At 45.5% G+C, this 26,298-nt stretch overlaps 1 protein-coding gene across 17 annotated transcripts in view; it reads left to right on the forward strand.

Moving 5' to 3' along the window:
• Kiaa1217 (KIAA1217 ortholog) overlaps nucleotides 1-26,298 on the forward strand; it is a 479,642-nt gene that overhangs the window by 411,381 nt on the left and 41,963 nt on the right. For 12 of the 17 annotated variants that reach the window (XM_050152641.1, XM_050152630.1, XM_050152627.1 and 9 more), the window contains 2 exons: nucleotides 8,515-9,347; nucleotides 26,191-26,295. In XM_050152641.1, coding sequence (XP_050008598.1) covers nucleotides 8,515-9,347; nucleotides 26,191-26,295 — 938 coding nt within the window. Of the gene's footprint in view, nucleotides 1-3,502; nucleotides 3,749-8,514; nucleotides 9,348-26,190; nucleotides 26,296-26,298 lie in introns of those variants that run through there. The other 5 variants (XM_050152643.1, XM_050152642.1, XM_050152632.1 and 2 more) reach the window with 2 other exon arrangements.

A 26,298-nucleotide genomic window follows, 5' to 3' on the forward strand; every position in this document is an offset into this window, starting at 1 on the left:
TATATATATAATATTCTGTGCTATCTGCAGTTTCAGGCATCTAGTTATGTGTTAGAACTTATCTTCTACAGATGAATATGACTAAGGCTACTACATGTATGTACATGATGCATGATGTTGAGCGAGGTTCTTAACTTCCTACATCTCATGCCCTAGCCATTCAGGACAGTAGTACCTGCCCTATGTATCTCACTGACTTCTGGAGTCCATAAAATAAAATCATAACTGAAAGCACTTTGTGTGGTACAAAACTATGAAGCGATTATCATATGTATTTGCTCGAGGGTACATTTAAAATTCCTTTCACAGAAAGAAACATTGTAAGTTGATAATGCAATATATTATACATTTAAGGTACATGTTAATAATTAAGTAGGCATTTCAATAGATGTTACTCAAAGGGAACTGTGTAAGCCACTGAGTTGAGCAAATCTAGAAGTCCTGAAAGGGATCCGAGCACAAAAGACCTTTGTCCCTGCTGAAGCATAGGTGGATGTGAAGAGCAGACAGGGAGCTGTTTGTTCCGTTTGTTGGAAATGTTTGTAAGAAGATATGATTTTACTAACTGTCATCACACAACAGAAGGAGTTGTCCTTGGCCCATGACAGAGGGAGTAGCCAGCCCTGTGGAAGACAAGTATCCATGGGAGAGGGGAGTTTTTCTTTTATCTACCCTGCAGCTCTGCCCTATCACTGGTTGTGACTTGGAGTTAGATAATGTACTTAATATTTTTCTTTATTCTGCCCCAGTCCAAGCATCTTTAGTCACTGTTGGGCACAGGGCTGGTCCACCAGATCAAGTGGTGTAGGGCTCAACTAGATTCTCCATGTCAAACAATTTCTGGGAATAACACTCACGTTAAATATAGCCATAAGCTAACCGCTGACTGGATCATCTCTTTACTGAGAATCCAATAATTTTGGCAACAATCTGTCTGTCTCATGTCTGGGAGATGGTCCATTTATGAGCAAATGAAATATTAATAGATTAATAAGACCTCACAAATGACCATCCTTACAATTTTAACTTTATAAACAAGATGAGTTTGAAATATTCCCAGCATGATAATTATTTTCTTTTATGATGCCATGTGTATGTCTATAGGCACATTGGAGTTTCTTTTTACGTATGTATTTCTAAAGTTGATAATGAATGAGAAAGAAGAATTAGGAACAAATTTTACGGTGCTATTGGTCTTCCTAGAGACTACTGAGCTAACCCTGCCTATCTACGGGCAAGGCCTTTCTCGGTGCTAACCTGAAAGAGATGAACTGCTTCCACTTCACTTGCAGCCTTGGTCCAACAAGAGAAGATGGGAAATGAGTAGCAGCCTCACAAAGGCTGCTTACGGAAAGGTAGGCAAGACTGAGAGCAACCTGATGGTCAAGCTAGAGTTTGAGATACCAGGAGCTGGCAGCACTTGGACTAGTGGGAAAGGGTTACGGGGTCTTCTGTAGAGTGTGAGCTGCTCCGTGGGTCTATGTTCAGCACCAGGACATTTTTTCAGAAATGGATGCTTCATTAGCCACTTCTTTCCAAGCCTTGGACAGCAAAGCATCTCTCTTCTCTGGGATCAGATCCCTGCTTACTGTAGAGCATTTAGTTCATCTGTATTCACCACAGGATCGGGCTGCCTTTCAAACCCCTGAAACCCACGTAAGGATGAAGCCAGGGCACTGTGCAAAGTGCCCTGGAGCACTTTGAAAGTGAAAGGATATGGTTCTGAAGCGGCAGGAAGGAAGAGATGGGAGAGGTAGGCCAGACTGCCTCCCACGGGTACCACAGACTCACATGGTTGCAGGGTCAACAGAAGCCACCACTCTTTAAGGTGGCTGTCATGAAAGAATATGTTGATTATGCCATGATTCACTCAGCCAAAGAGCACTGAGGGTCTGTCGCTTCTGGTTCGGGGTGAGAAGGGCCTGGCCCTGTCATTCCAAGTATAACCCTTTAAAACAAGTGGTCCTGCACAGGAAGATACGGGGGAAATCATTCAAAGAGCCATGTTGCACCCTATGCCATTAAACAAAGACATTGGGGGTGTAGTGGGCCTGGATGTGGCTTCCACAGACAATGAAGGTCAGCCTCTACGTTCCCCTTCCTGGAAAGCCCTTCTGTGACCCAACAAAACCCGCCAAATGTATGCCAGATGCCTGGGAGCCGAGAGCGGGTGCTTCCCGTAGCCCGGTGAGAAATAACAAATCCTTACTGATTAGATTAAAAAATCAAAATAAAGGTTTTCAGATCCCTTCTCCACTTTCCCAACCTCTTAGGTGGCATCTGTTACAACCACTTCATCAAAATATTGTTTCTAATGGGCCATCTTAGGAGGGTGGTGGTGTCGTGGGCACCAACGTCCCCTCCCTTAATAACCGCAAGCGATTTGGTGGTAGGAAACGGTTCCTTTGGTGAGTTCGCAGTTCTGACTGCATTTGAACTTCAGCGACGTCACAAAATTCTTTTGGTCACAAGAACAACCTCTGACAGCCTAAAAATGTTTTTAAAAATGCTCCGGCAGCCATGAGTGTGGTAGTGAGGTGTGGCTTAAAGCCAGCCCAAGGTCTGAGGTTCCCTGTTGCAGGCTTCCCAGCTGGGTGTTGTACTGTCCCCGAGGGCTCAGAGAACAGGGGAGTGGCTAAACAGAGTGCTTCTGGGAGCCAAGGGATGCCTTGGCTTCTGCTTCACTGACCTTTTGTTAGCCAGGTGCTGACACCTGTCCTCCAGCGAGCTACTTCTGGTAGACACCGCGCCCCTTCTTGTCCCCGTCTCCCTGGAAGAGCAGGCTGTATAGCGCCTTCCCCGGAGGACGCCTCTGGAGAACCTCTGGCTCTCTCTTCCTTGTTGCCTAGGGTGGGGCTGCCAGGAGCTGCTTGCCTTTCTCAGAGCGCCTCTTTCTGCAGCTGCGGCTTGCCCTCTCTTTCCCCTCATCTCAACTGGGTTTTCTAGCCCCATAGCCATTGCTAGCCCTGTGCTGCAGAGGACCGAGAGCTCAGCCTGGTTAAACCGGCTGGTTAATTAGTAGACAGCCTCTTTTCCCTCCCTCTTGTCTTCCCTCAGGTACCACAAACCTAGGGAAGAGATAGGTTGCCTTTACTTGCCAGTAACCAGACTTCAAAAGTCTAGCAGGAGAAGGAAGTCTTGGTGCTGAGCCAGATTTTTTTTCCAGCACCCATAACAGGAAGCTGCTGTGAGAATTGGTCCTGAGGGATAATTAGCACACCCGCTTCTCTGTTGGTTTTGCTTCTTGGTGGCTGGCTCTTGGTCGGCTTTAAGGATCATCTTTGCTTTCTGTAGATTCTGTTTGGTAATATAGCTTTTCTTGTTAACCCGTTTACCCAGGGCTCTCAGCGTTGAGCCTTCTTTGCTACGGGTTTCCCTGTAAGCAATTGTTGAAGGATTGAGTCACCCACGCAGTAGCCTGTGGTTGGATGCGAGCTGAGGTTATTCAGTGACTAATTTCCAAGGGGAGGAGAAATTGGCTTATCGTGGGGCGAGCTACTTTTTATCCATGCCTGTGGCAGCTTCGCTCTGAAAACCGGGCAAAACAAACCGGTCTTCGTTGGTGAGCATTTTAGTATTTGAGCGCCCTTGTGGTGATTTGGACACTGAAGAGAAGTTGTCTGGATCACCCAAGCGAGGGCCTGAGGACTCGGATGAGGATCTCAAACAAAGGAGCACCGTAACCCGGCACAGAGCCAATGGGCCTTTTCACGGCGTCAGTTACACAGGTGGTTCCGTCAGACAAACAGTAAGTGGCTTTTGTTCTTTGAGGGTGAAAACATTTCTAAGGGTGCATTTCTGTTTTCCCCCGACACTTTATTATGTGGTCTGAAAGAGGAGGCCACGTACAGATTCTAGACTTGGAAGGGTGGGGCTTGAAACAGAGTAAGCGGAGCATATTATGCCCTCCCCACAAAGCATAAATGCTTCGGAAAGAGACACGATTCTGGGAACATTGCCGCAGAAGATGGTAAGTGAGACGTTGTTTGCACGTGCTAGATTTTCTTTTCCAGAAACCATTTAAAAATGTTCCTTCTTGTCTTACTTTCGACAAACTCCCAACTGAGTGATTCTTGCCTTGTCTTAGAACGCTTGGGGGAAATGAAATGCAGCTATATGTACAGCTGCCTAACTCAAACATATGTGTTTCCTGGTTGATGGAAGAATGGGTGGGTTAGTGAACTGGTGTTATGAGTGGAAATAGCAGCATGCTACTCAGGGCCACCTTGGTGATGAGACCGTGTAAAACACCTCCAACAACCACACAGTAGGGATTTGGGTAGCAGTGAGGAGAGGAAAAGGCAATACCATACTGAGCAAAGGGTGGATAAAGAACAGCCTGGTTCATACATTGCTGAATGGTTGAACATTTCTCTGCTGGAGACTATGCAGCCAAATACTTGACTTGAATTCTGGGAAGGGAATAGAAAGATGTATGTAGGCCCTCTTTTTATTTCTGTAAAACGAAACTCTGCAGTTTATATACAGACTTCAACATGAAATTCCCTGTAGAGAAAGCATCAGTGATGGGCACAGCTACTATGAACTTGCCAAGAGGAGTGAGGTGCAGCGGAGTCAAAGATGGTGGGAGACAGCTGCAGTCCTGCGCACACATGTGCCTTGCTTGTCTCACCGTGCCAAGTCAGCCAATCGTCTCCTAGACCCGACCATGGGTGTTAGTAGGAGAGAAGCGCATTCATCGTTAATGCCGGGTTTTTGTCCGCAAGGTACTTTAAAAACCACAGCAAAGTAAAGGGGTAGACGCCTGAAACAAGGACATTACAGTCATAAGGACACGAGCTTGAGCGCCAAAGGTTGCTGTAAATGACAAACTATAAAACTTACCTGCCCCACAGCCAGTCAGACAGTATCTTGTGAAGTCAATAAAGTCTAGGTTTTCAAAATCAGCATGAAGTTCCTCCCTCATCTCCCAGTCCTTCTATCAGGTCCTGGGTGAGGTGCTGTCAGCTAGACGCAGGCGTTGACTGTATGGACTGAAGTCATCTCATGTTAAGAGTTTCTTCTCTTGCATCTGAAAGCCATATTTTCCCACAGTTTAAGGGGATTATCATGTCATCCTCTTCAGGGGCTCTATTTAGAGCAGGGGTTGAAATAAATGATCAGGGTGCTTTTTAAAGTTCAGTCTGGCAAAGCGACATGAACACTTTGCCAGAGGCTTTGGCTATGCCACTAATGTTGATGGAGACATTCACTTCAGATTAGCTGTTCTGTTAACATTGAATACCCAGTGGCTAACTCAGTGGTTCATTCTGTGACCCCGTTGGACCATGGTAAGATTATTTTGAAATGGGAAGGTCAGGGATGATACCCACATGGTCAGCAAGAATAAGATGCTCATGGCTATAACCAGGATCCATCCTCACTCATGAAGGTTCTGGGCTGATTGGTCCCGGATCAAGAAAGAGGTGGGCTATTCGGTGTTTTGACTGACACCCACATTCCTCACATGAATGCACAGTACAGTGTGTCAGAATTATTCTTCATTGATTTATTCTTTCAGGATTTATCTATTTATGTTACTTGAAACTAAAGAATTTTTTTCTAATGAATCTTTTGGTATTTCATTTTAAAAGATACTCATAACTCTTAATATGTCTTTTCATATCATGAAATATTTTTAAATTCCTATTCAAACACCTCTGCTGTTTTAAAAGATACATGTCTATATTTTTATTAATTAAAGTTAATTTTACATGTTTTTCATTAATATTACTTATTTATCTTAGCATTTCTCTACTGTTTAGAATCTTTTTCTCTCTTTTTACTCTCTAAACAGAAAGACAGATATTTCTACTGTGCCCAGCTGGGCTGGAATCCCCAAAGACTAAATGCTATCTAGAGATAAGAAAGAAAGGAAAGCAGAGATGGTTAAAGCAGTTGCTGATCCCAAGTGGCTTCTAGACATTTTTCATCTTGTTTACCTTTGTAATTCTCAACAATAATGGCAACAGAACTTTCTATGTGTTAATTTGTCTTGGGAATGTGTGATGCTCTTCACACAATGAGCTGCTTGAATCAATGCCTTGTGATGAGTTTATCTTGACTTTTTGGGGGGAGTGGCTATTGTATTGTGTGTTATGACTGTTGGCGGCATTTCGTCAGATACTCACTGCCAGCTGAACCAGACCCTTTCAGGTTTTATGATCTATAAAGCCATGCACTGAGCCTACCTTTGTTTTTATTGAGCCCTGAACTGTACAAGACAGTGGGAAAGGAATTTGTAAGGATTTCTGATGGTTTTCAAACCTTCCATTCCATGGTTGTCCCAACCATTCTGGAGAACTAATCAGGTATATTACCCCACAACGACTTTGGGTGGGTCCCTTCCGGTCTACTGAACTGCACACCTGAGTCATACATGTACCTGGTGAGTAGAGAATGGTCATATGCACAGGAATATTAGGATACCTGGAATCCAGGACTAAGTATGGAACATAAAAGTAAGGACACAAAAGGGAGTTTCAAGATAGCACAGTCAGCTGTGGAGAAGGGGAAGCGACTACCCTTGGAAGGCATGAACTCCATGTGTGTGTTGGAGAGGAAAGAGGGTAGTGAGATAAACTACGACTGTAAGTCAGGCGCCTGTTCCCTCTCGGTCTCCAGCATCACTCAAGTCCATAGGGAATCAAGGCCAGTTCAGGAAACACCCTCCACGGGTTCCATTTGGTTGTTGACTCTTTGTAACTATGTTTCAGTTTAGTTTTAATTGTTCACATTTTATGTAAAATGCATTATAATACCTAAAAGTCCCTGATCCTATTAAGGATTCTGCATCGTTGGATGCCGGGCATAAGATAAGAAGCTGTGGAAGAGTGAATGACTCTTGCTCTGGATTCTCATGGAGGGAAAGCTGGTTCCTTCTCAGTGGTGGGAACTAGAAAGTGTTTGGAGTTATACCCCGATGCCTGACTCTTAGGAGTGTCTTGGTAAAAGCTGTTCAGTAGACAAATTTATGAGGTAATGCATCCGTTTCTTTTATTCAAGGCATGGACTCTGTTTCCTATTCAAACTACTCTCCCCCACCATGAGTCCTCTGGGTGCACATTCTGGTTCTTCTCTGTCTGAGCCACCTGCTCTTTCCCATGACCCTATCACAGCTACCCTCCAACCATTGACACCCTTCTGTCATCTCTCGGAAGTCAGGATAAAGGACTATGGTTTCCGGTTCCCTCGGGGGACAATGGAAAATCCCAATGGGTATTTTCCTCCTGGGCCTTGATGAGAGCTCCAGTGTACAGATAATCATGACCTGGATTTATTTGTTGTTTGGATTCTGTCCTTGATAACACAATAATGTGGTTGCAAATCTATTCCTTCTCCCCCCCCCCCCCATTTCGTCATTAGCTTTATTCTCTTGTCACTGCTTCTCTTTGAAGATGCATTTGTCAAAGAGCCATAGGCGTCTTTACCTCTCCTGGACCATGCAGTGCCACAGCCTGGATACCTAAGCTACCTGGCCCTACGCTCCAGCTTTTATAGTAACCTGCTACCCCAGTCACATTGCCACTTGAGTGATGTGACATCACCCATCACCACCATGTGGCCCCACAGGCTGTGTCATTAAGACTTTCCATGGTGCCTCCACCATGCTTCGGGTTCTTTCTCTTCTATCACCTTACTGTTACCTCCTTACTTCCCCTTGCCTGTTATGCTGCCTTCACATAGGCCCCAAGTCAAGAGCTGATGAGTGACTTCCACCTCCTTCCACACTTCTCCCAGGGATGAGTTTTGTCTTTCTAGCCATGATCCTACCTAACGTTAGCCTGGAGAAGTACTTATTAGTTATTTTCCAGGGCTAACTGTAGGAAAATGTGCCCAACACAGGTCTTGGAAAATACATTTTTAGACCTATGTATACAGTAGCTAAACATTTATTACGTGGCTGTAAGAAGCTATGGCCTCAATATTCAGACCATGGTACTGTGTTGTCACTGGGTAGATGCTTTTTGAGGTTGCTAGCACAAATTATTAGAGACTTGGAGTTGTCTTCATAGCTTGGGGCGCCTTCGCCTAAGCTATGAAGCTTTGGGTTTGAACCTCAACATTACAAAACAAACAAAATATTTTAGGCTTTAAGTGAGATGAATTTATTCTTGTATAGAGGTTGGGTTGGATCTCTAAATAAGTTTCATGAGCGTTTATCAACCTGTAGGCAGTACCAGACTGGTTGGTGGGCTGAGGGAGAATCCATTTCCTTGTCTTGTGCCATTGCAGTCCTTGGCTTTTGGCTCTCTCTCATCTCCAAAGTAGACAGCTTATCTTTTGTCATTGCAATGAGTCAACCATTGAGAGTGTCTGCCACCTCAGGATCCATGACTTTGTTGCCAGTAAGAAGACAAATGCTCAGGTTCCATCCATCTGGTGTGAGTGTCTGATAAGAAGGAAAGAAACATGGCCAGGTTTCCCTATTAAGGAATTCACCTTGTCACATTGGGGCTCCTCCCACACCATGGTTATCTACATATGTTTTCTGATTCCTTGTTTTATTTCCAGATGCAGAGAGAAATTGTTTATGCAAGAGGAGATGGCCTTGTAGCCCCCAGACCAGGATCTACAGCTCACCCACCCCATGCAATTCCAAACTCCCCACCATCCACTCCAGTGCCCCATTCTTTGCCTCCCTCACCATCAAGAATTCCTTACGGGGGCAGCCGTCCCATGGCTATTCCTGGCAATGCCACCATCCCCAGGGACAGACTTTCCAGCCTGCCAGTCTCTAGATCCATCTCCCCAAGCCCCAGTGCCATTTTGGAAAGAAGAGATGTGAAGCCCGACGAGGATATGAGCAACAAAAACCTGGTTATGTTCAGAAATGAGGGCTTCTATGCCGACCCTTATGTCTACCACGAGGGACGCATGAGCATAGCCTCGTCCCACGGTGGCCACCCTCTGGATGTTCCAGATCATGTCATCGCGTATCACCGCACTGCGATCCGGTCAGCAAGTGCTTACTGTAACCCTTCCTTGCAAGCAGAAATGCATATGGAGCAGTCATTATACAGACAGAAGTCAAGGAAATACCCTGACAGCCATTTGCCTACCTTGGGCTCCAAAACGCCCCCAGCCTCTCCGCACCGGGTGGGTGACCTGAGAATGATAGACATGCACCCGCATCTTAACGCACACGGGCCTCCTCACACCCTACAGCCCGACCGGGCCTCGCCCAGTCGTCAGTCCTTCAAAAAGGAGCCCGGCACCCTGGTGTATATCGAAAAGCCACGAAATGCTCCAGGATTATCCGGCCTTGTAGACCTGGGGCCTCCTCTAGTTGAGAAGCAAGTTTTTGCTTACAGCACTGCTACGATCCCCAAAGACAGAGAAACCAGGTAAGGCATAGGGGTGGCCAAGGGTGGTCTGTGCCTGTGTGTTGCTAAAACTATTTTCTAATACAAGCAGGGAACAAAATTCTGAGAATCAAAGGAGGTGACCCTTCTCTGCAGGGTTTCCAAATGAGTGGGGTCAGGTCAATGAGGTCCACCCGTGACCATGAGAAAGGGGACAGATCACAGCCACCACTAAGCTTCTTGTCCCGTGACTGTGGTCCTCACAGCATTGCCATTAAATAAAGGTAATTTGGAACAACTGGGATGAAAATGGTGATTAACAGAAACCATGCAGATGATAGATGGAGGGGTCATAATAATTAATTGTCTGTCATAGAAAATGAAGAGAAGCCTAACTGTTGGTCACAGACATGTATGTTACACCTATAGAATGCAGTGTCGTTTCTCATCTTGCTTTGGAAAATGGAAAGAACAAGTCTGCATGAACATGGAATGTTTGGATTTAATCCTCATCTGGGAGTGGAGCTGGAATGGGTAGTTTTCTAGTGAATAAAACACTGAGTGTTCATAGTTTACATTTATACACATATGCATATTTATATCTTGAATGTGTCTTGAAAATCCTCCAAAATCTGCAAAGTAATAACTGAAAACAAAATTTCATGGAAGAAAGTTCCTTAGCCTGGATTAATTGAACTGAATAAAAATAATTATAATCATAAATTTGGCAGATAAATTGAAGTAAAATGGGCAACTTACCTGTTTCATGTAGGTACGGAAAGGATAAAATACAAGAATCAGATACTAAGTTGCTCAGGACCTGCTCAGAACTACTGCTTCTGACTAAATATGGTTCCGTTGCACACTGTTATATAACCTTATAAGAAGTCCAGGCTTGTGAATGGAATGTGAACTGTCTTCCTAACTTACCGTTTTCACACTCAAATCAGTCCCAAGCCCTGCCGCCTCTAGCAGAACTTTACCATGTGAGGCTGTCCCCATTTGTTCAGGCATAAGGAATCTCACAGCACAAAAATTTCAGGGGAGTAGAACAGGAATGAGCATGAACATTTTGGGATCATTAATGCAAGAACAAAGTCCAACCATTAAATGCTAGTTTACCATTGGTAAAGTAGCAACTAGCTAACTGACTTGAGAATGTCGAGCTAAGAAAAAAGGCAGAGCTTGGAGTGAGTGCTGAGCTCTCAGCAGACATGGTGACAGGCGTCCCCTGAAATGGTCTGTGAGGTGCAGCTGGGAAATGGTGGGTCATGGGGAGGATGAGAATTAGAAGCACAGGGATTTAGTGAAGTAATTTATATTTTTTAAAAAGCCCCACTTCCAGGGTCTAAGACTGAGAATCAGAATCCACCCTCTTACCTTTCCCTTTCCACCATGTTACCACTACTCCTTGAGGGGAGCCTTGAGGGGAGCAGAGGACGAGCATCACATGACATTGTTCCCATGCTAGGTTCTGGGGACAACCTCTGTATTAGCTATTTTTCTGTTGCTGTGATAAAATACCATCATGGAAAGCAAAGCAACTTATGAAAGAAAAAGCTTATTTTAGCTCATGGCTATCGAGGACTAGATGTCCCTAATGTTGGGAGATGTGGTAGCAGGAGGCTTGTGCAGGAGACTGAGAGATCACATCTTAACCCCACACAGGAAGCAGTGTGATAACCAGAAGTGGGGTGAGTCTGTAAACTCTCAAATTCCATCCCTCCACCCCCCCACACCCCGTTCCACTTCCTACAGGATCCTTAACATCCTCAGACAGTGCTGCCAGCTGCAGACCCATGTTCAAATAGATAGGGGCATTCACATAAACCACCACGTCTCCATTCCCAGTGCCTAGTGTGGTGTCATTGATGCAGATGCCACAGGTATCCAGCCCACAGAGCCTCTTAGTCCCATTTGTCAAGAGATTCAGTAATAGGTAAATTGGGGCATTCTGTAATCCCAGCGCTCAAGACACGGAGGCAGTGTCAAAGTCAGCCTATGAAACCTTGTATTAAAAATCCAACCAAGCAAACAACAGTCAGAAGCACAGCCTTCGAGGATGTGCAGAGTGTCCCATGTGTGGGTTCCTCACCAGCATCTTAAAGGAGATTCATACTCCATTTGCCAGTGTTGCTGTTGGATTTTCACTCCCTTACATAAACGGATTTGCCAGCCTCGGTGACTTCATTTCTTCAAATCTCAAAAAAAAAAAAAAAAAGTCTATAGATTTCTTCTTTACATGTTATAAAACATTTTTATAAAATTATATCTAGAATAGAAAATATTAGAAAAGTTAGTCAGAAAAAGTAAGTGCTCACCTAGAACATAGTGTCATCGTCACCACTGTGTTCCGACAGATGACTGTGATGCTGTAATTTTACATTTTCATGTCCCTCCCTTCACCAGATGTGAAATAACAAAGGAAGAGTTTTACTTTGCATATCCCGCCTAGGTGAATCCTGATTGGTTAATTAACTTGTCTCCACAGATAATCATGCTGAGGTGTTTGTGTTTGTGGCCAGGTTAGTACTACACACACACACACATTCTCCCACAGATCTTACATTATGCACATACATACATAACACCTGTCAGATGTGTAAATACGTACATGCACTCTTATGCACATTACAGACATATATACATATATAACAGAGATAAATATAAATTATATATATATAACAGAGTTAGATATAAACACAGGAACCCCACAGGGGCGCCTGTTCACATATACCGCATAGACATATACAGACACAGACACACAGAAAACACCACAGACATACATGCTCTGAACACACATACAGACGCAGACACACAGAAAACACCACAGACATACATGCTCTGAACACACATACAGACAGACACACAGAAAACACCACAGACATACATGCTCTGAACACATACATTCATATCTGCCCTAATTAGCTCTCTATTTCTGTGACAAACACCATGACCGAAAGCAACTTGGGGAGGAAAGAGTTCTTCATCTTACACTTCCAGGTCACAGCCTGTCACTGAGAGAAGTCAGAGCAGAAACTCAAGGCAGGCGAAACTACAGCAGAGGCCATGGAGGAATGCTGCTTCTGGCGCGCTCATTGCGCTTCCTTCTGCTACCCAGACAGCTAACTGTCCAGGGGTCTTACTGACCCCAGTGGGATGAGTCTTCCCACATCAGCCACTAATCAAGAAAATGTCCCACAAGCTTGCATACAGGTCACTATAATGGAGACTTTAGGTTGTTAGCCTAGCCTTTATTGGCTGAGCTATCTCTGCTGCCCTGGAGACATTTTCTCAATCCAAGTCCTCTCTATCCAGATGACCCTGGCTCAGGTCAAGTTGAAGAACAACAGTGACAAGCCCAGAACTGATCAGCACACACAGGTAGTGCGCAGGCATGTACATCCACACTATACAAACACCACACAGGTGCTCGTGCGCACACACACACACACACACACACCACAGACCACAGGCACATGGTCAGGTGCGTGTACACACACACACACCACAGACCACAGGCACATGCTCCATCTACGTTTGGAGTCTCCACTAATGAAAGGCAGCTTTCCAGTCCTCACTGAGCCTGGACACAAAACAGCCATAGACAGTGATGACTCAGCTGAAATGCAGCCTGTCCTCATGTCCAGGGCCTTTGTAAGTGAGCACTGAAATAAGAGTCCTCCAGATAGCATGGGATAGAACTGTCAGAACAACTGCTCAGATATGCACTTTGCTCCATCCTATTTCACAGATATAGAAACTGAGGAACAGGGTGCTAAGTTGATTCTGTAAAATCATCAGTGCTATGCAATGGTTCCATCTAGTAAAAGGACTGTGCCTCTTGCCAGGCATGTCGACAAACATCTGTAACCCCAATACCTGAGAGTCTAAGACAGGAGGATTCGAGATTAAGACCGACCCTGTTTACATAGTGAGACCCTATCTTAAATAATGAGGATACAGCTCAGTAGAGCCCTTGCTTAGCATGTGCAAGGCTTTAGGTTCCATCCTAAGAGGAAGAAAGAGGAAGGAAGAAATCCTGTATTCATGGAGTGCATAGTCTACTATAGCGGCCATGGGTAAATAGCATCAAGTCACCCACCTTCCCACAGCGGAGGAGTAGACAGAAGTGAGTTCTGAATATTGCAACAAGAATGCTTCAAAAATCATTTTAGGACTGGATGCTAAGTAACTGCTCCCAAAGGACATTCACAACCATAAACATGGCAGAATTTGCATAATTATTCTGCTAAATATATGCATGCCATTTAAAGTATAACTGCCCTAGCTGGTATATTAGCTCAATTACATAGAAATGGGAAAAGGAGGGAACATTCTTGGTAGAATTTATTTTTTAAAAAAAAAATGCATCTGAGTACTATGTCAAAGGGGAAAAAATGTTAAAGACAAACACCAGGAACAATAACCAAAGCACAAAATTACATGCTATCGGCTCACTGAGCTCATGACGTTATTTTAGAAATATTTGATCTGGATAGTATTTTTAAAGCATGTGCAGCTCCTTTGAAGTCTGACATCATGAGCATGGGGTATAAAATGCCAAGCCAATTTCTGTTGCCATTTCATAATATTAAGGGTAAATAAACGAGAGCACTTTTTCTTTGAGAATCTCCAAGTGAGATTTTTACATCTAAGTGAGCTGACAAAACCTAGGGGCCAGAGCTGCAGGAAGCCACGCTTTCTCCTGACGGCTGCAGGACTCCAGTATGGTTCCTAAGAGCACTTCAGTGTCATAGCCCAAATAGCAGCAGGACACTGGAAATCAGAGAGAAGAATCCTTTCTCTCACATGTCTGATGGAGAGGTCCCTCGGCAGCTTGTTTGAAGGAACATGAGCGTATACAGCTCTGTTGACAAGGAAATGAAGCGCCCAACACTGAGTCATTTAGCCTTAGGCTTACGCTCGGTCATGTGCCTCGTTCTCCAGGAGGCCGCTTCTCTTTGCTTTTTGACGACACTTAGGTGAATATCTGCGAAAGGTCAGCGTAAACGGTGTAATATATCTCATGGTGATGCTCTCCTTCCACGGATCCCATGGGTGATGAGTTTTCTCCTAACACCCTTCCTGTGTCTGAGCTCCTAGGAGAAGGATCACCTTGCATATTTCGATGGCTGTGCCCAGACAACCCCTTCTGCTGGGATTCCAAAAAGGAAAAATGGGTTCGAGCCGCTGTAAGAAACTTGTGAGGAGATTATGTGGGACAGACAGAGCGAGAAGCTCTGCCTGCCCTTGGTCATAAAATCACTCCATGGAACAGCGTCATTACCCCTGACCGGAAGAACTGTAAAGCTCGAGGGCGTTTGTGTTTTTACCATTTTCTATTTGTAGCTTGGATCACATAATCGAAAGGATCTTTCTAGAAATAACACTCAAAATTCAAAGGTGCTCATTGCAGAGTCACTAATGGCCATCGCCCCAAACACATAACAGAATCCTTGAAAAGGAACATGATTCTTCATGCTCAGGGAACTGGAGCTGAGATTCCATGTTAACAGAGTTTTTCAGCCAGAGCAGTTCCTCAGAGTAGGGAAGAGTCGCACTGAGGAACAAAGTCTAGCCCTGACTGTAGCCTGAATCTAAAGAGAAGCCACATGGCACCTGGCTAGGACTTTTTAGGCACCCTAGGCTTGAAGAACAAAAGCCCTGGTCTTTTGACCAGATAGGCATGCCGAAGGAAGGGGCAGGCAGACATATTTTTTTAATATAATAGCACAAAACATCATGAGGTACAATGAGGGGGTGAGACATTAAAACCAAGTGTGAGCTCCAAATGGAATCGACTTGGAGTGTACAGAGCAGCAGGGCCACTAGCAAGTCTGTTTCAGGAGTCGTCAAGTCTGGGGACGAAAGACAAGGCAGGCTGAGGGCATCCTTTGAGGAGTCCCCTGAACCCGAGCAGTGGGCTTGATGGCAGAGGTCCCTCCCTCCGCAGGTGTGGCTGTGTTGCCATCCGCTGGGACGATTGCTGGTGCCCGACAAACTGGGCGCTTGTCTCATCTGCTTTCCCACAGGGCTCTAACTGTGGATCAATAGGTGTTTATTGAGGTCCTCTCACGTATTTGGCTGCGAACTGATGCTTTGTCGGACATAAAGAGGAGCTTGGATGTGGTTCTCATACACAAACTTTGAAGACAATCATAAAACGCTCAGAACTTAATGTACACATCTAAGCTACGCTGTGGTAGGGCAGCAGTGCTCTGACTCTGAAAACGACTCAACACCCATCTGGGAAAACACCTGCCATGGGATCTTTGGGGATGCTTGGGAGATGTTTTCCTGTCTTCCTGAGAGTGACAGAGTCTCCTAGCAAAGTAGGGAGCAGGAAGACACACCAAGCCCAGCGCCTTACTGAGTCCTGAGCTCCACAGGGGAGATCTCTTTCCAGTGCTTCAGAGTCCAGCTGGGAAGTTAGGACACGTTTTCCCTTGAAAACAATGTGGAGCAATGGGACTAATAATATACTTAGATGAAGAAGCTTCTGGGGGCCAGCTGGAAATCCAACCGCCACTTATTCCAAGTCCTAAACAATGAAAGTACAAGTAAACTTTTCAATTACAACCCTACCATAATTGAGGGGAATGGTTGTACATAATTAATTCTAAAGAGTGATACAGACTGTAATTGAGAAGAATTCAGAAACGGGAGCGCTTTCCTGGGTCAGGCCCATCTGGGAGCTCCGTGATAATCCTCAGATGGTCTGGAATTTATGGGCTGCATATAATGAAATAAAAAGAAGGCCAACTGGTCTTTATCCAAAACTGGCTATGTTTCTGCCATTACAGTACCTATAAAATGACATCATGATAGGATGTTTTGCCAGTCTAAGAACTCGAGTAAGAGCCGATATGTTGAATTGTTACTACATTCCCTGGGATATAACCTCATGGATAAGGAATATGTGGTAGCCACACAGTAGACTGAACTCAGGCATCAGATACCTAACAAACACATTTGACCATCTAACTGATTTATGAAGAAGCCCTCCCCATAACTGCACCAGAGATACTCTGTACAAAGTGACTGCTATGAAGTCTGAGCTACTTTAAACAAACCAATTTCTCCAAAGGAGAAGCCATCACCTGTCACTAATTAGATCCAATTAAAACATGACTGCATTTCTTCTGAATATTCAAGAGGTGCTGTCAATCAGAAGTCTTGATTCTGACACATGGAACGAAATTAGAGTTGCCTAAACAATTTAACAGTCAGATAGTTCCTTTTCCTTGTGAGCCAGAACCTTCCCAGAGTCAAGGCTTAGGGGCAGACCCAGCCTCCTTGAAGTGTAGAAATGAGCATGACCGCCCCCAGCCTGAAAACAAGGCTCATCTAAGCAGCTCAGGTCTCGTGATGCTCACACCGCATCTCGGCTTCCGCCATGACTCATTGGCTCTCCGACTGATGGCCAAGTAGATGGCATTCATGCTTACTGGAACTCTAGGCTTTATTTTTTCATGAATGATGTGATTCAAAACTACAGTTAAGTCTAATCATTAATTCCAAAGTTCCAAAAATGGTAGGTCTTTTTTTAAAAATCCACATTTTTTTTACTGTACTGCTGTGAGTCAAATCATGTCCTCCTTGTCCAGCCTTGGAGCTAAAGGGAATTTGGAGGCCTCTGCCCTGTAGCCTGACTTTAAAAAGATATAAGGAGACACAGTTCAGAGTGTGATAACCAGAGCCATTCCAGTAAACTGGGGTCTCAATACCACACTGCCTCCATACTGTTTGCCTTATAATAGAGGTAGTAGGTCCCTTCCTCCTCCATCACCCACCGGTGACTGGAAAGATGATCTCAGTAAGAATATTAGAGAGGGCACAGACAGGAAACATCTTTCTTCTTTTTCTGAGTCATTGTTTTTGCTTTGTTTTTCATTTGTCTTTGTTTGAGTTTTAGAGATGGATTTTCCTGTGTAACCCTGGCTCTCTTGGTACTTACTCTGTAGACCAGGCTGGCCTCAATCTCAGAGATCCACCTGCCTCTGCCTCCCAAGCGCTAGGATAAAAGATGTGTGACACCTCCACCCAGCCCTGAGTCACTGTATTTCTTTGGAGTCCACACTAGGGTTTTACAGCTAAAGTAGGTAGGAGGCAGTCATGGGAGCCACTCCTGTAATCCCAGCATCTCAGGAGGAGTTGAGCTCCATGTAGACAATGTCATACGATTCTGTTACAGAAACAGTGGAGCTTATATTCACAACTACCCCAGGACCAGCTCTTCCTAGCGTCCAACACTGTCAGTTGGAAATAAGTTACAGTCTGTAACAGAAATGAATAGCTGTTTCTACCAGTTTGGACCTGAATTTAAAAAAAAAAAAAATGGGGCACCACTCCAGAGCATGAATATTGAAGAACACCCTCAGGGAAAAGAAAGAAAATCCAAAATTGATGATTTCAAGTTGGCTGGCTCTGGGGTGTGGTAGCTAGAGTCACTGCCAGAGCCAACAGGAAATGAAACACTTGACCCCAGGCTGTGCGTCACCGTTGCAGGGCAGCCGTGGCTACTGCACTCTGCAGGGCAGTTAGCCATGTTCCCTGAAGAACGAGAAAGCCTCCCTTGCTGAAACTCAGTGCCTGCTGTAATCTTGAAAGGTCGCATTCCTCAGTTCTGATGAAAAGAGGTGCAAAAACCACTTGGTGATCCTGAAAGTTGTCTGATCAAGAAAGAGTCTTATGAGCATAAAAACATGAAGCTATCTAGTTATGTGGCCATCCAGATCCAAGAGAAAAATGTGTCTTGTCACTGGCCTGGGGCTATTTTCAGGTCCCAACTAATACAGCCCACACAGAAAGTAAACTGAAATAGAGTAACTACTGGGAGTGCTTCCCGACTGCATTTACTGTTCTGGGAAGAACCCATCGGGCTTCAGAAGTGGTGCACCTTGGGAGCCCTGTCCTGGGTGTGTCTGAGCTTTGACCCACTTGTCTGATTTGACACACCCTTCTCTCTCTCTCTCTCTCTCTCTCTCTCTCTCTCTCTCTCTCTCTCTCTCTCTCTCTCTCCTGATCTCCTGACGTCAGAATCACTGAACCAGAATGGAGAGAATTATGAGGGCTGAATAAGTTCCTCCTGAGAAACCATTCAATTCTGGGTTCCTGACTCCAGCTATATTTCAGATATGATCTTTGTAGGTAGTGGATGAGACCAAGGGCAACTCTTAACAATGTCAAGCCTTTTGGCCCTATGACCGCTGGGTGTTGAGAGTTCTGCTTTCTGTGCCCTTTCCGTCACTGTAACAAAACACTCAAGACATGTAGCTTACTAAGGGGATGGGCTCACAGATCATGGTTCAAGGATTTCAGTCCACATTCACTTGGCCCTCTCACCTTGAGCCTGTGGCTGCACTTCTATCAAGGTGGGAGTGTGTGGCAGAAGAGCCCTCTGCATTTCATGACAGCCAGGAAGCAAGAAGGACCAAGGTCATGTACCCCCATCATAGGCATGCACACCTCCTATGACCTGGCCTCCTTCCATTGAAACCACTTTGCAGAATTTCCACTGCCCTGTCGTACCACAGGCTGGGGATGAATCCTTTAACCCATCAGCCTTTGGAAGACATTGAAGATGCAAACTCCCGCAGACCTTCGGCATTCCCTGCCATGGACGCCACTGCATGTGTGCTGGCCCCTGGGTCTAAACTTGACAGGGACTCGCCTGCTTTGAAGACTGTGCATTTGTGGTTGTGCCCGCCTGGTGCTTACTGCCACTGAACAGCCGCCGGACTGGCTCCTCTCCAACCTTAGGGCTTCACCCAAATGCCATCAGCTAAGAGAAGCTGTTCTTGACTATCATGTGATTTTCTAAGCTGGCTCTTCACTCAGAGTCCATCTACTCCGGGCTGTTCTCAGCAGAGAAGTCATAGGATCCAGTTAAAATTTGAGTCCTCAAATGTCCTCACCTCAGCTACCATCACATTCACAGTCTGGCCAACGGCCTTAAAAAATGGCCCACATCTGGAAGGACACACTTTGCAGCTAGTCTGGGACCAGTCAGATTTACCTCTGGCCTTCCATAGTAACCAGTGACTCCCTTTCATTATGAAAAGGTTCCTGATTTGCAAATAAATCCTGGAGTTTGCCTTCCTTGTGGGACCCTGCATTGGTTCCTATTGCCTTTCCCTCCTTCACTACTGTAGACACAGTTGCTCCTTGACTACTCACTTAGTCCCACCAGGCATTCCCTCTCTCTCTCTCTCTCTCTCTCTCTCTCTCTCTCTCTCTCTCTCTCTCTGTGTGTGTGTGTGTGTGTGTNTCTCTCTCTCTCTCTCTCTCTCTCTCTCTCTCTCTCTCTCTGTGTGTGTGTGTGTGTGTGTGTGTGTGTGTGTGTGTGTGTGTAAAGCCTTACTTCTGTGTCTTCAGTCCCTCGAACACTGCCTAGCACAGTAAGTGTTTGAATTTGTAGAGGAGACACCTCTGTCAGTCAGAACACAAATCATCAGCTCCTGGTCTGTGCTTTTGCTGGGATTGTTTTAGTTGGCTCCCTTCTGCTGCATTTGCTGTAGCACCCACATCAGTACTGTTAGTCTATGGGCCCCACCCATTCCCCACAGCTTCCGCGTTGGCTTCATGTGCCAGCTCTTAGGAAGGGTTGCATTTCTGGCTGATTATCCGGGAGCTTTTGGTGGACGGTGCCAAGGACATACGCACACCACAGAATCCCAGTTTGGGTGTAACTACTTCATGTCACCTGCAGGGCTTCTTACGCCTGAGATCAAGGGAAGAACATTCATGTGTCATGATTCCCCATTTCCTGTCATGGTGCCTACACCCAAAGTCATGGCCAAGGTGAACTTGAAGTTGATAATCAACCCTCTTCCACGGCGCTGAGGAAAAGAAGCTGCTTTGGTTTCTAGTCTGTGAAGAGCTGAGAACTAGAGGGGACAGCCCAATGTTGGCTTTTCCTCCTCTCGTTCCACTGTAGACTTTTGTTCTCTCGGGGCCTCAGAGCATGTACAAACAGCCTTTTACCCCCATCCACAAGTGGGCTCCAGGCTTGCTACCAAGCCAGACATGTGTTTGTATTTTTGTACATCCCAGTGTAAGTGCAGGGTTCGGGTGCAGGTTGGTAGTAGAACACCTGGAGACAATATGAGGGCCCTGGGCTCAATCTGAGCACTGTGACAGCAACACTAGTAATAATGTCAAATGCAATGCATCTTAGGTAAGCGCCTTTGGCTTGGCCGCTGTGTTTTACCTGGCTTAGGAAAACATGGCTGTCTAGTGAAATGATACCTCACCCAGTCTTTTGCAAACCAACAGAAAATGACATTGTAAGATGTCGTTGTAAGATTAAGTGTCACAGGGGCCAGTTCTTCTCATTTGTTGCCCTCCTCAGATAGTCAGGAAGCAAAGCCAGGCTCACATGGGATCTGGAAGGCTGGAAAAGAGCCTAGAAGCAAGAGGGTCTTGACAGGATGTGGGGAGGGGAGTGTGGTAGTACTTACGCTAGGCACTATTATAGTTTGGATCTAAACAGTTCCCTAAAGGCAGTTGTTGAAGATTTGGTTTTGTAGTGTTGTTGGAAGTGATGGAGCATTAAGGAGTTGGGGCCTAGGGAAAGAAGTTAGCTTATTTAGGGCCTGGCACACCCTTGAAGGGAATATCAGGATCCTTGCCCCTCCCCTTCCCCTCCACCTCACCCTGACCCCATCTTCCTGGCCACCATGCCACTGAAGAGGGCTCCTCCAGCACACATGTCCCACCACAGGCCAGAGCAACAGGGCCAGTGTCTTCAGGCTGAACTTTAGAAAACGTAAGGAACAAGTAAACCCCCAGGGACTGTCTAGACACTACTGATGGCTGGAAGAAAGAAGGAAAGGTCAGGATACAGAGAAGGGGCTAGTCTATGAACAAGGGAACTGAAGAGAGTGAGAGTGTGTGACTTCAAGAGGAGTTTAGAGTTCAGGCTTAGACAGTAAAAACGTTCTAGGTTGGAACCTGAAGCCAGAACGTAACAGCAAACGTGTTTAAGAATCTGTTAATGTCAGGCTTCTAGAAGGGTTGTTGGTGTGGATCTTAATGCTTTAAAAGATGGCAGATTGGAACAAGGCTATGTTTTTAATATAAATTGAAGCCCCCCCTCCCCCTTCATATGTTTGAATATCCAGACCAGGCTGGAGGAAACAGGTTGCCAAGGATGAAGATTTGTATCCCAGCCAACCTGGCTTGTTGGCCACCTGTCTGTCCACGCTGTCTATCAAGAGGTGTGGCGCCCCAGAGATGTGCTCCTGCCACCATGAGCTCTGTAGGTTCTTCTCACGTCATGAGACACAATAAATCATCTCTCTTGTGAACTGCTTCTTGTCAGGTGACAGCAGTGTGAACACTAACGTGAGTGTGTGACAGAAAGGCAACTTGCTGTGCTCAAATACCACAAATTGCAGGGGCTCCTGACTTTGGAAGACAACTTAGACAAGTAATTCTTTTTGTTTTGCTTTTTTCCTTTTTATTATTTTTTAATTGAAATTTTTTTTTCATAAACTGTATTCCAGTTATGGTTGCCCCTCTCCCAATGCCTTCCAGATCCTCCCAAATAATTCTAAATTCAGAAACGGGGCACGTTGCAATGACTGAAGCCACGGTAGGGGGACAAAGCGTGCCTAGTCTTCCTGCTCACTCCAGAAGCAGAGGGCAGATGGGTAATAGACTCCAGCGGCTAACTCCATCCATATCCTCTCAACGAGTCCAGATGCCTCAATGAGAAGTTAAGATTGTTCAGAGAGTCGGGAATGGTCTCTTGGTTATTTAGCCCCCAATTGGATAACTTAGTTCAGAAATGTGAAGGTAAATTATTAATTCCCCAATGGTAGCAAGAAGGAACAACAACAAGTCATAAAAGATTATGGTCAGAAGTGAATTTAGGGACCACTTAGTACTCTTAGAATAGCGGTCTCAGCTCCGGTAGTTGTGACTTACTGCCTTACGCAGCTAATTTTAGTGATGGGGGAACTGACTAAGAAGGGCTGAATTTCTAACGCACATTAGTGTGCTTGACTGGTTTCAGCCAGCTGCTCTGTATCTTTCTTGTATCTTTGGAAACATATTCTTTGGGGGCTGGGGAGATAGAGTGCAGGCCTGAGTTCAGATCCCCAGCACATGGAGACAGGTGGGCGCTTGAAGCTCATCAGCCGCCAGCCTGACTGAATGAATGAGTTCCCACGTCATTGAGAGACTCAAAATACAGGGTGGGGATTGACTCCAGAAGATACTCAGCATCAGTGTCTGCTTCCGCATACATGCACACACGTGTTTGCATGCACACACTCATGCGTGCTTGCACGCATCCTTTGGAATTCATCATTAAGAATTCCTGGTCTTCACTTAGTATGGTGTCAGCTTGATTCCTAATTGGTATTAATTTTCTTAACAAGACAAAGATAAGAAACTAATCCAGGCTCAAGGAGGCCTCCTTCAGAACACAGACATACCCATAATCAAAAGTGATTAAAGGTGAAACTTGAATCAAAAGTCACGTGAATAAACCCGCTGGCTAAAAATACTTCCTCCAGCACAGAACGTTTTCTTCCCTCTGCTCGGAAGGCAGCAAGGGTGGCCCTCGAGCCCTATGGGCTCCCCTTCACCTGCACACACAGACCCCGGGCAGGGAGGAATGCAAACAGAATCAGGGGCCTGTTGATGCTCGGTATAACACCTTCCCTGAATTTGCCTTGTATTTTTTATTCATGTTGTTTGGGCCTCAAAAAAGATTTGTGCAGCCAAGCAGCTGATTTACAACACTAAATGACTAGTTAACCGTCCCCTACTAATCATATAATATGGTCTATGGAATGATATTAAATGGTTTATAAAATCACTTTTGAGCTGTCTTTTCTACAGTAATTATACCAGCCCATAATCCCTTAAACCAAGGGAAACTGGTAAGAATTAGCCTAAGTGTCCTTAATATTCGGATGGCTATCACACAGACTCGCCACTGCAGTAAATGGCAGGGTCGGGCCTAATTTCTCTTCTTCCGCTACATTTCTTCTATTTTTCCCCTTTTCGTATTAAACATTCCTCATAACATTTCATCACGGGAGAAGGCTGCACACATTCCACTTGCTGTAATTTAGTTAAACCATAAAATTGTTTCCAGATTACCAACCATGAAATGGAAAGACAATCTTATTTATGAATTTATAAATCAGATAATCTCCCTCAAATGAATCCTGAAACCAAAAACACTTCGATGATTAAATATGAAGGAAAGTTTTCTCATTACCATGTGTCAGAAGAATTGTATTTTCATGAAGTGGCTTTGGCTGAGACATTGGCACACACATTTGGGGTCAGTGTGCTGTCCCATTACTGCCTCCATCGCGCTGACCCCACCTTGGAGTGGAAGAGAACTGTGGCCCCTCTACGTTTGGTTCAAGTGTCTATAAACCACAGGGAGGATGTCAAAGAGCATCTAACTTGGTGTCTCCTCCTTGGTGGCCCTGTTGATGCCATAGCCAGGAAGAGGCCATCCAGGGAGTATTCATGCCCCAACTCATGGTTACTAAGTACAGAACCAAGCATGTTGATACCTGGGTCACACGTAGGCCTTTTGCTCCAAGCATCTAAGTTGCTGTCCCAAGTTGTTCTACACTTGTGTTGGTGTGAGCCCTGAAGAATCAGGCAGTGGGGTGCAAGTAAGGAATTATCGTTCTCTCTCTGCCTCCCCAAACCACTAACTATTATGGAGGGGAAGCTTAGTGGAGAAGCCTATATCCCCTGAGAGAAAGAAAATGGTAGGAAACCCTGTGGCCCCTCTGCACTGCCTCCGTAACCAGTGTTACAGAGCCAGTGGACCTGCACTGCCTCCATAGCCAGTGCTGCAGAGCCAGTGGACCTGCACTGCCTCCATAGCCAGTGCTGCAGAGCCAGTGGACCTGCACTGCCTCCATAGCCAGTGCTGCAGAGCCAGTGGACCTGCACTGCCTCCATAGCCAGTGCTGCAGAGCCAGTGGACCTGCACTGCCTCCATAGCCAGTGTTACAGAGCCAGTGGACCTGCACTGCCTCTGTAACCAGTGCTGCAGAGCCAGTGAACCTGCACTGCCTCCATAGCCAGTGTTACAGAGCCAGTGGACCTGCACTGCCTCCATAGCCAGTGTTACAGAGCCAGTGGACCTGCACTGCCTCCATAGCCAGTGTTACAGAGCCAGTGGATCTGTGCTGCCCCCACAGCCAGTGTTATGATGCCAAGATTTCTTCTTGCTCTTTCCTCTAAGCAGAGTCTTGGTTATTCCTTGTAGATGTGCACTGGTCTATACATTGCATTTCTCTCCATCTTCTGCGCAATGAATGATAGGGATAATACTGTTCACTCTGCACTGGCATTTTCTCTCAGATAAGTAGTTTCCCAAGTGTTTGTGTCCATTTGTGTCTCCTATGTGGCAGACACTGTGGCTAATCGCTATCCTCGTCACTTCTGAGGTGCTACTGTGACTCACTGATAAATACGGGCTTTCTGGAAAGTTTTTACTAGCCTGATTTTCTTATTAGAATTTTTTTACTAACTTTTTTTCCTTGACCTGTTGATCCTTTTATGGGAAAGAGGAGGCCAAGTACACAGGGGTGCCTGCAAATGCCTCAGTTCAGAGACTGACGTTGTCTGCTGGGCCTGGGTATATCAACAGTTAGTCTGTGCAGATGTGCGTCCATCCTTGGCATTTGCGATTATCTCTACCCTAGTAGAACAAAGATCATGCTGTCCAGACATACATCACTCGCTGGGGCTACTTGCCTTTGCAACCATTAGCTAACCACCCCGCATGACATACGAGAAAGAAACCTCATGTCGTAACAGCCCTGTCCGTTTAAACTGAAGAAAGCATATGGAATTATCAAGTCAGAAGCTGGTCACTGCAAAGTTACACTTAGTAATTGATAAGGCGGTCAAGATTTTAGTCCAAAGGCAAGACGCAAAGCCTCAAAGCTCAAGGATGCTCTTGATTGCCGCAAAGTTCAGGCCCTGTCTGTCCATGGGCCCAGCCTCAAAGGTTGTTTCTGTACTGAAAGGCTGGATTGCCACTCTGCTGCTCTCTCTCCATGGAGTATCAGATAAAGAAGTTGGCTTGCTCTGAAGAGCCACAGCGTGTTATGAGTGTGCTGTTTGTAGACGTGTTTTATACACGTGATCCTATTTTACATCCATTGTCTGCAATGTAGACAGGTGAGCCTGTTTCAAATACCTGATTGGAGCACCCCAGAGCCCTGAAGAGAAAGGTACAGCACCTGTCCATAGGCAGTAGCTGAGGTGGGGGGATTGGTGTGTTCATGATTGAGTTATTGAGTATATTTTTCTTTCTTGATCCTGCAAAATCCTCCAGGCTAAGTCTTCTACACCATTAAACTGAGCATCATCTACTCTCAAACTCATATTGATTTAAATTGTATTCTCCACGGTGTTGACAAGAGGCGCTTGTTTGTCTGCCCTCGGGCTATGAAACACAAGCAACAAACACCCCCATCTTTTACACTGAAACCAGCCTGCAGCGTCCCAGCTGGGAAGAGCAGCCTAGAGGCATGTATGAATGCAGGGCCTGGCCCTGCGGATAGCCAGTCCCACTGAGGTCTCCTCTCACAGGGCAAGAAGGCGGGAAAACGCATGCTATGTGAGGAAATGCTCCTGATGGAGATGCTGTTTTCTGGGAGGCCTCTGCTGGCCTGGGCATTGTCTTTTTTGTGAGATCACAGTCTCCTCACTCCATTCTTGTCAATACATCTTGGCCTCAGTCAAGAATCTTTAGTGCTCCAGGTTTGGGTAGACTTTGGCAGCCTGTTGGCTGGTACCTTTTATAGCCCGCAGGTGGATCTTTCACCTAGCAGAACCCATCTGAAAGTCAACGGCTTTAACAGACAATTCTCTTGTTTTGCAGAGAGAGGATGCAAGCCATGGAAAAGCAGATTGCCAGTCTAACTGGCCTTGTTCAGTCTGCACTTTTTAAAGGGCCCATTACGAGTAGTAGCAAAGAGACGTCTAGGTA

The sequence above is a fragment of the Alexandromys fortis genome, unplaced genomic scaffold, assembly GCF_014885135.2.
Source record: "Alexandromys fortis isolate MF-2015 unplaced genomic scaffold, M_Fortis_MF-2015_v1.1 scaffold_54, whole genome shotgun sequence".
In the NCBI taxonomy this organism is placed as follows: Eukaryota; Metazoa; Chordata; class Mammalia; order Rodentia; family Cricetidae; genus Alexandromys; species Alexandromys fortis.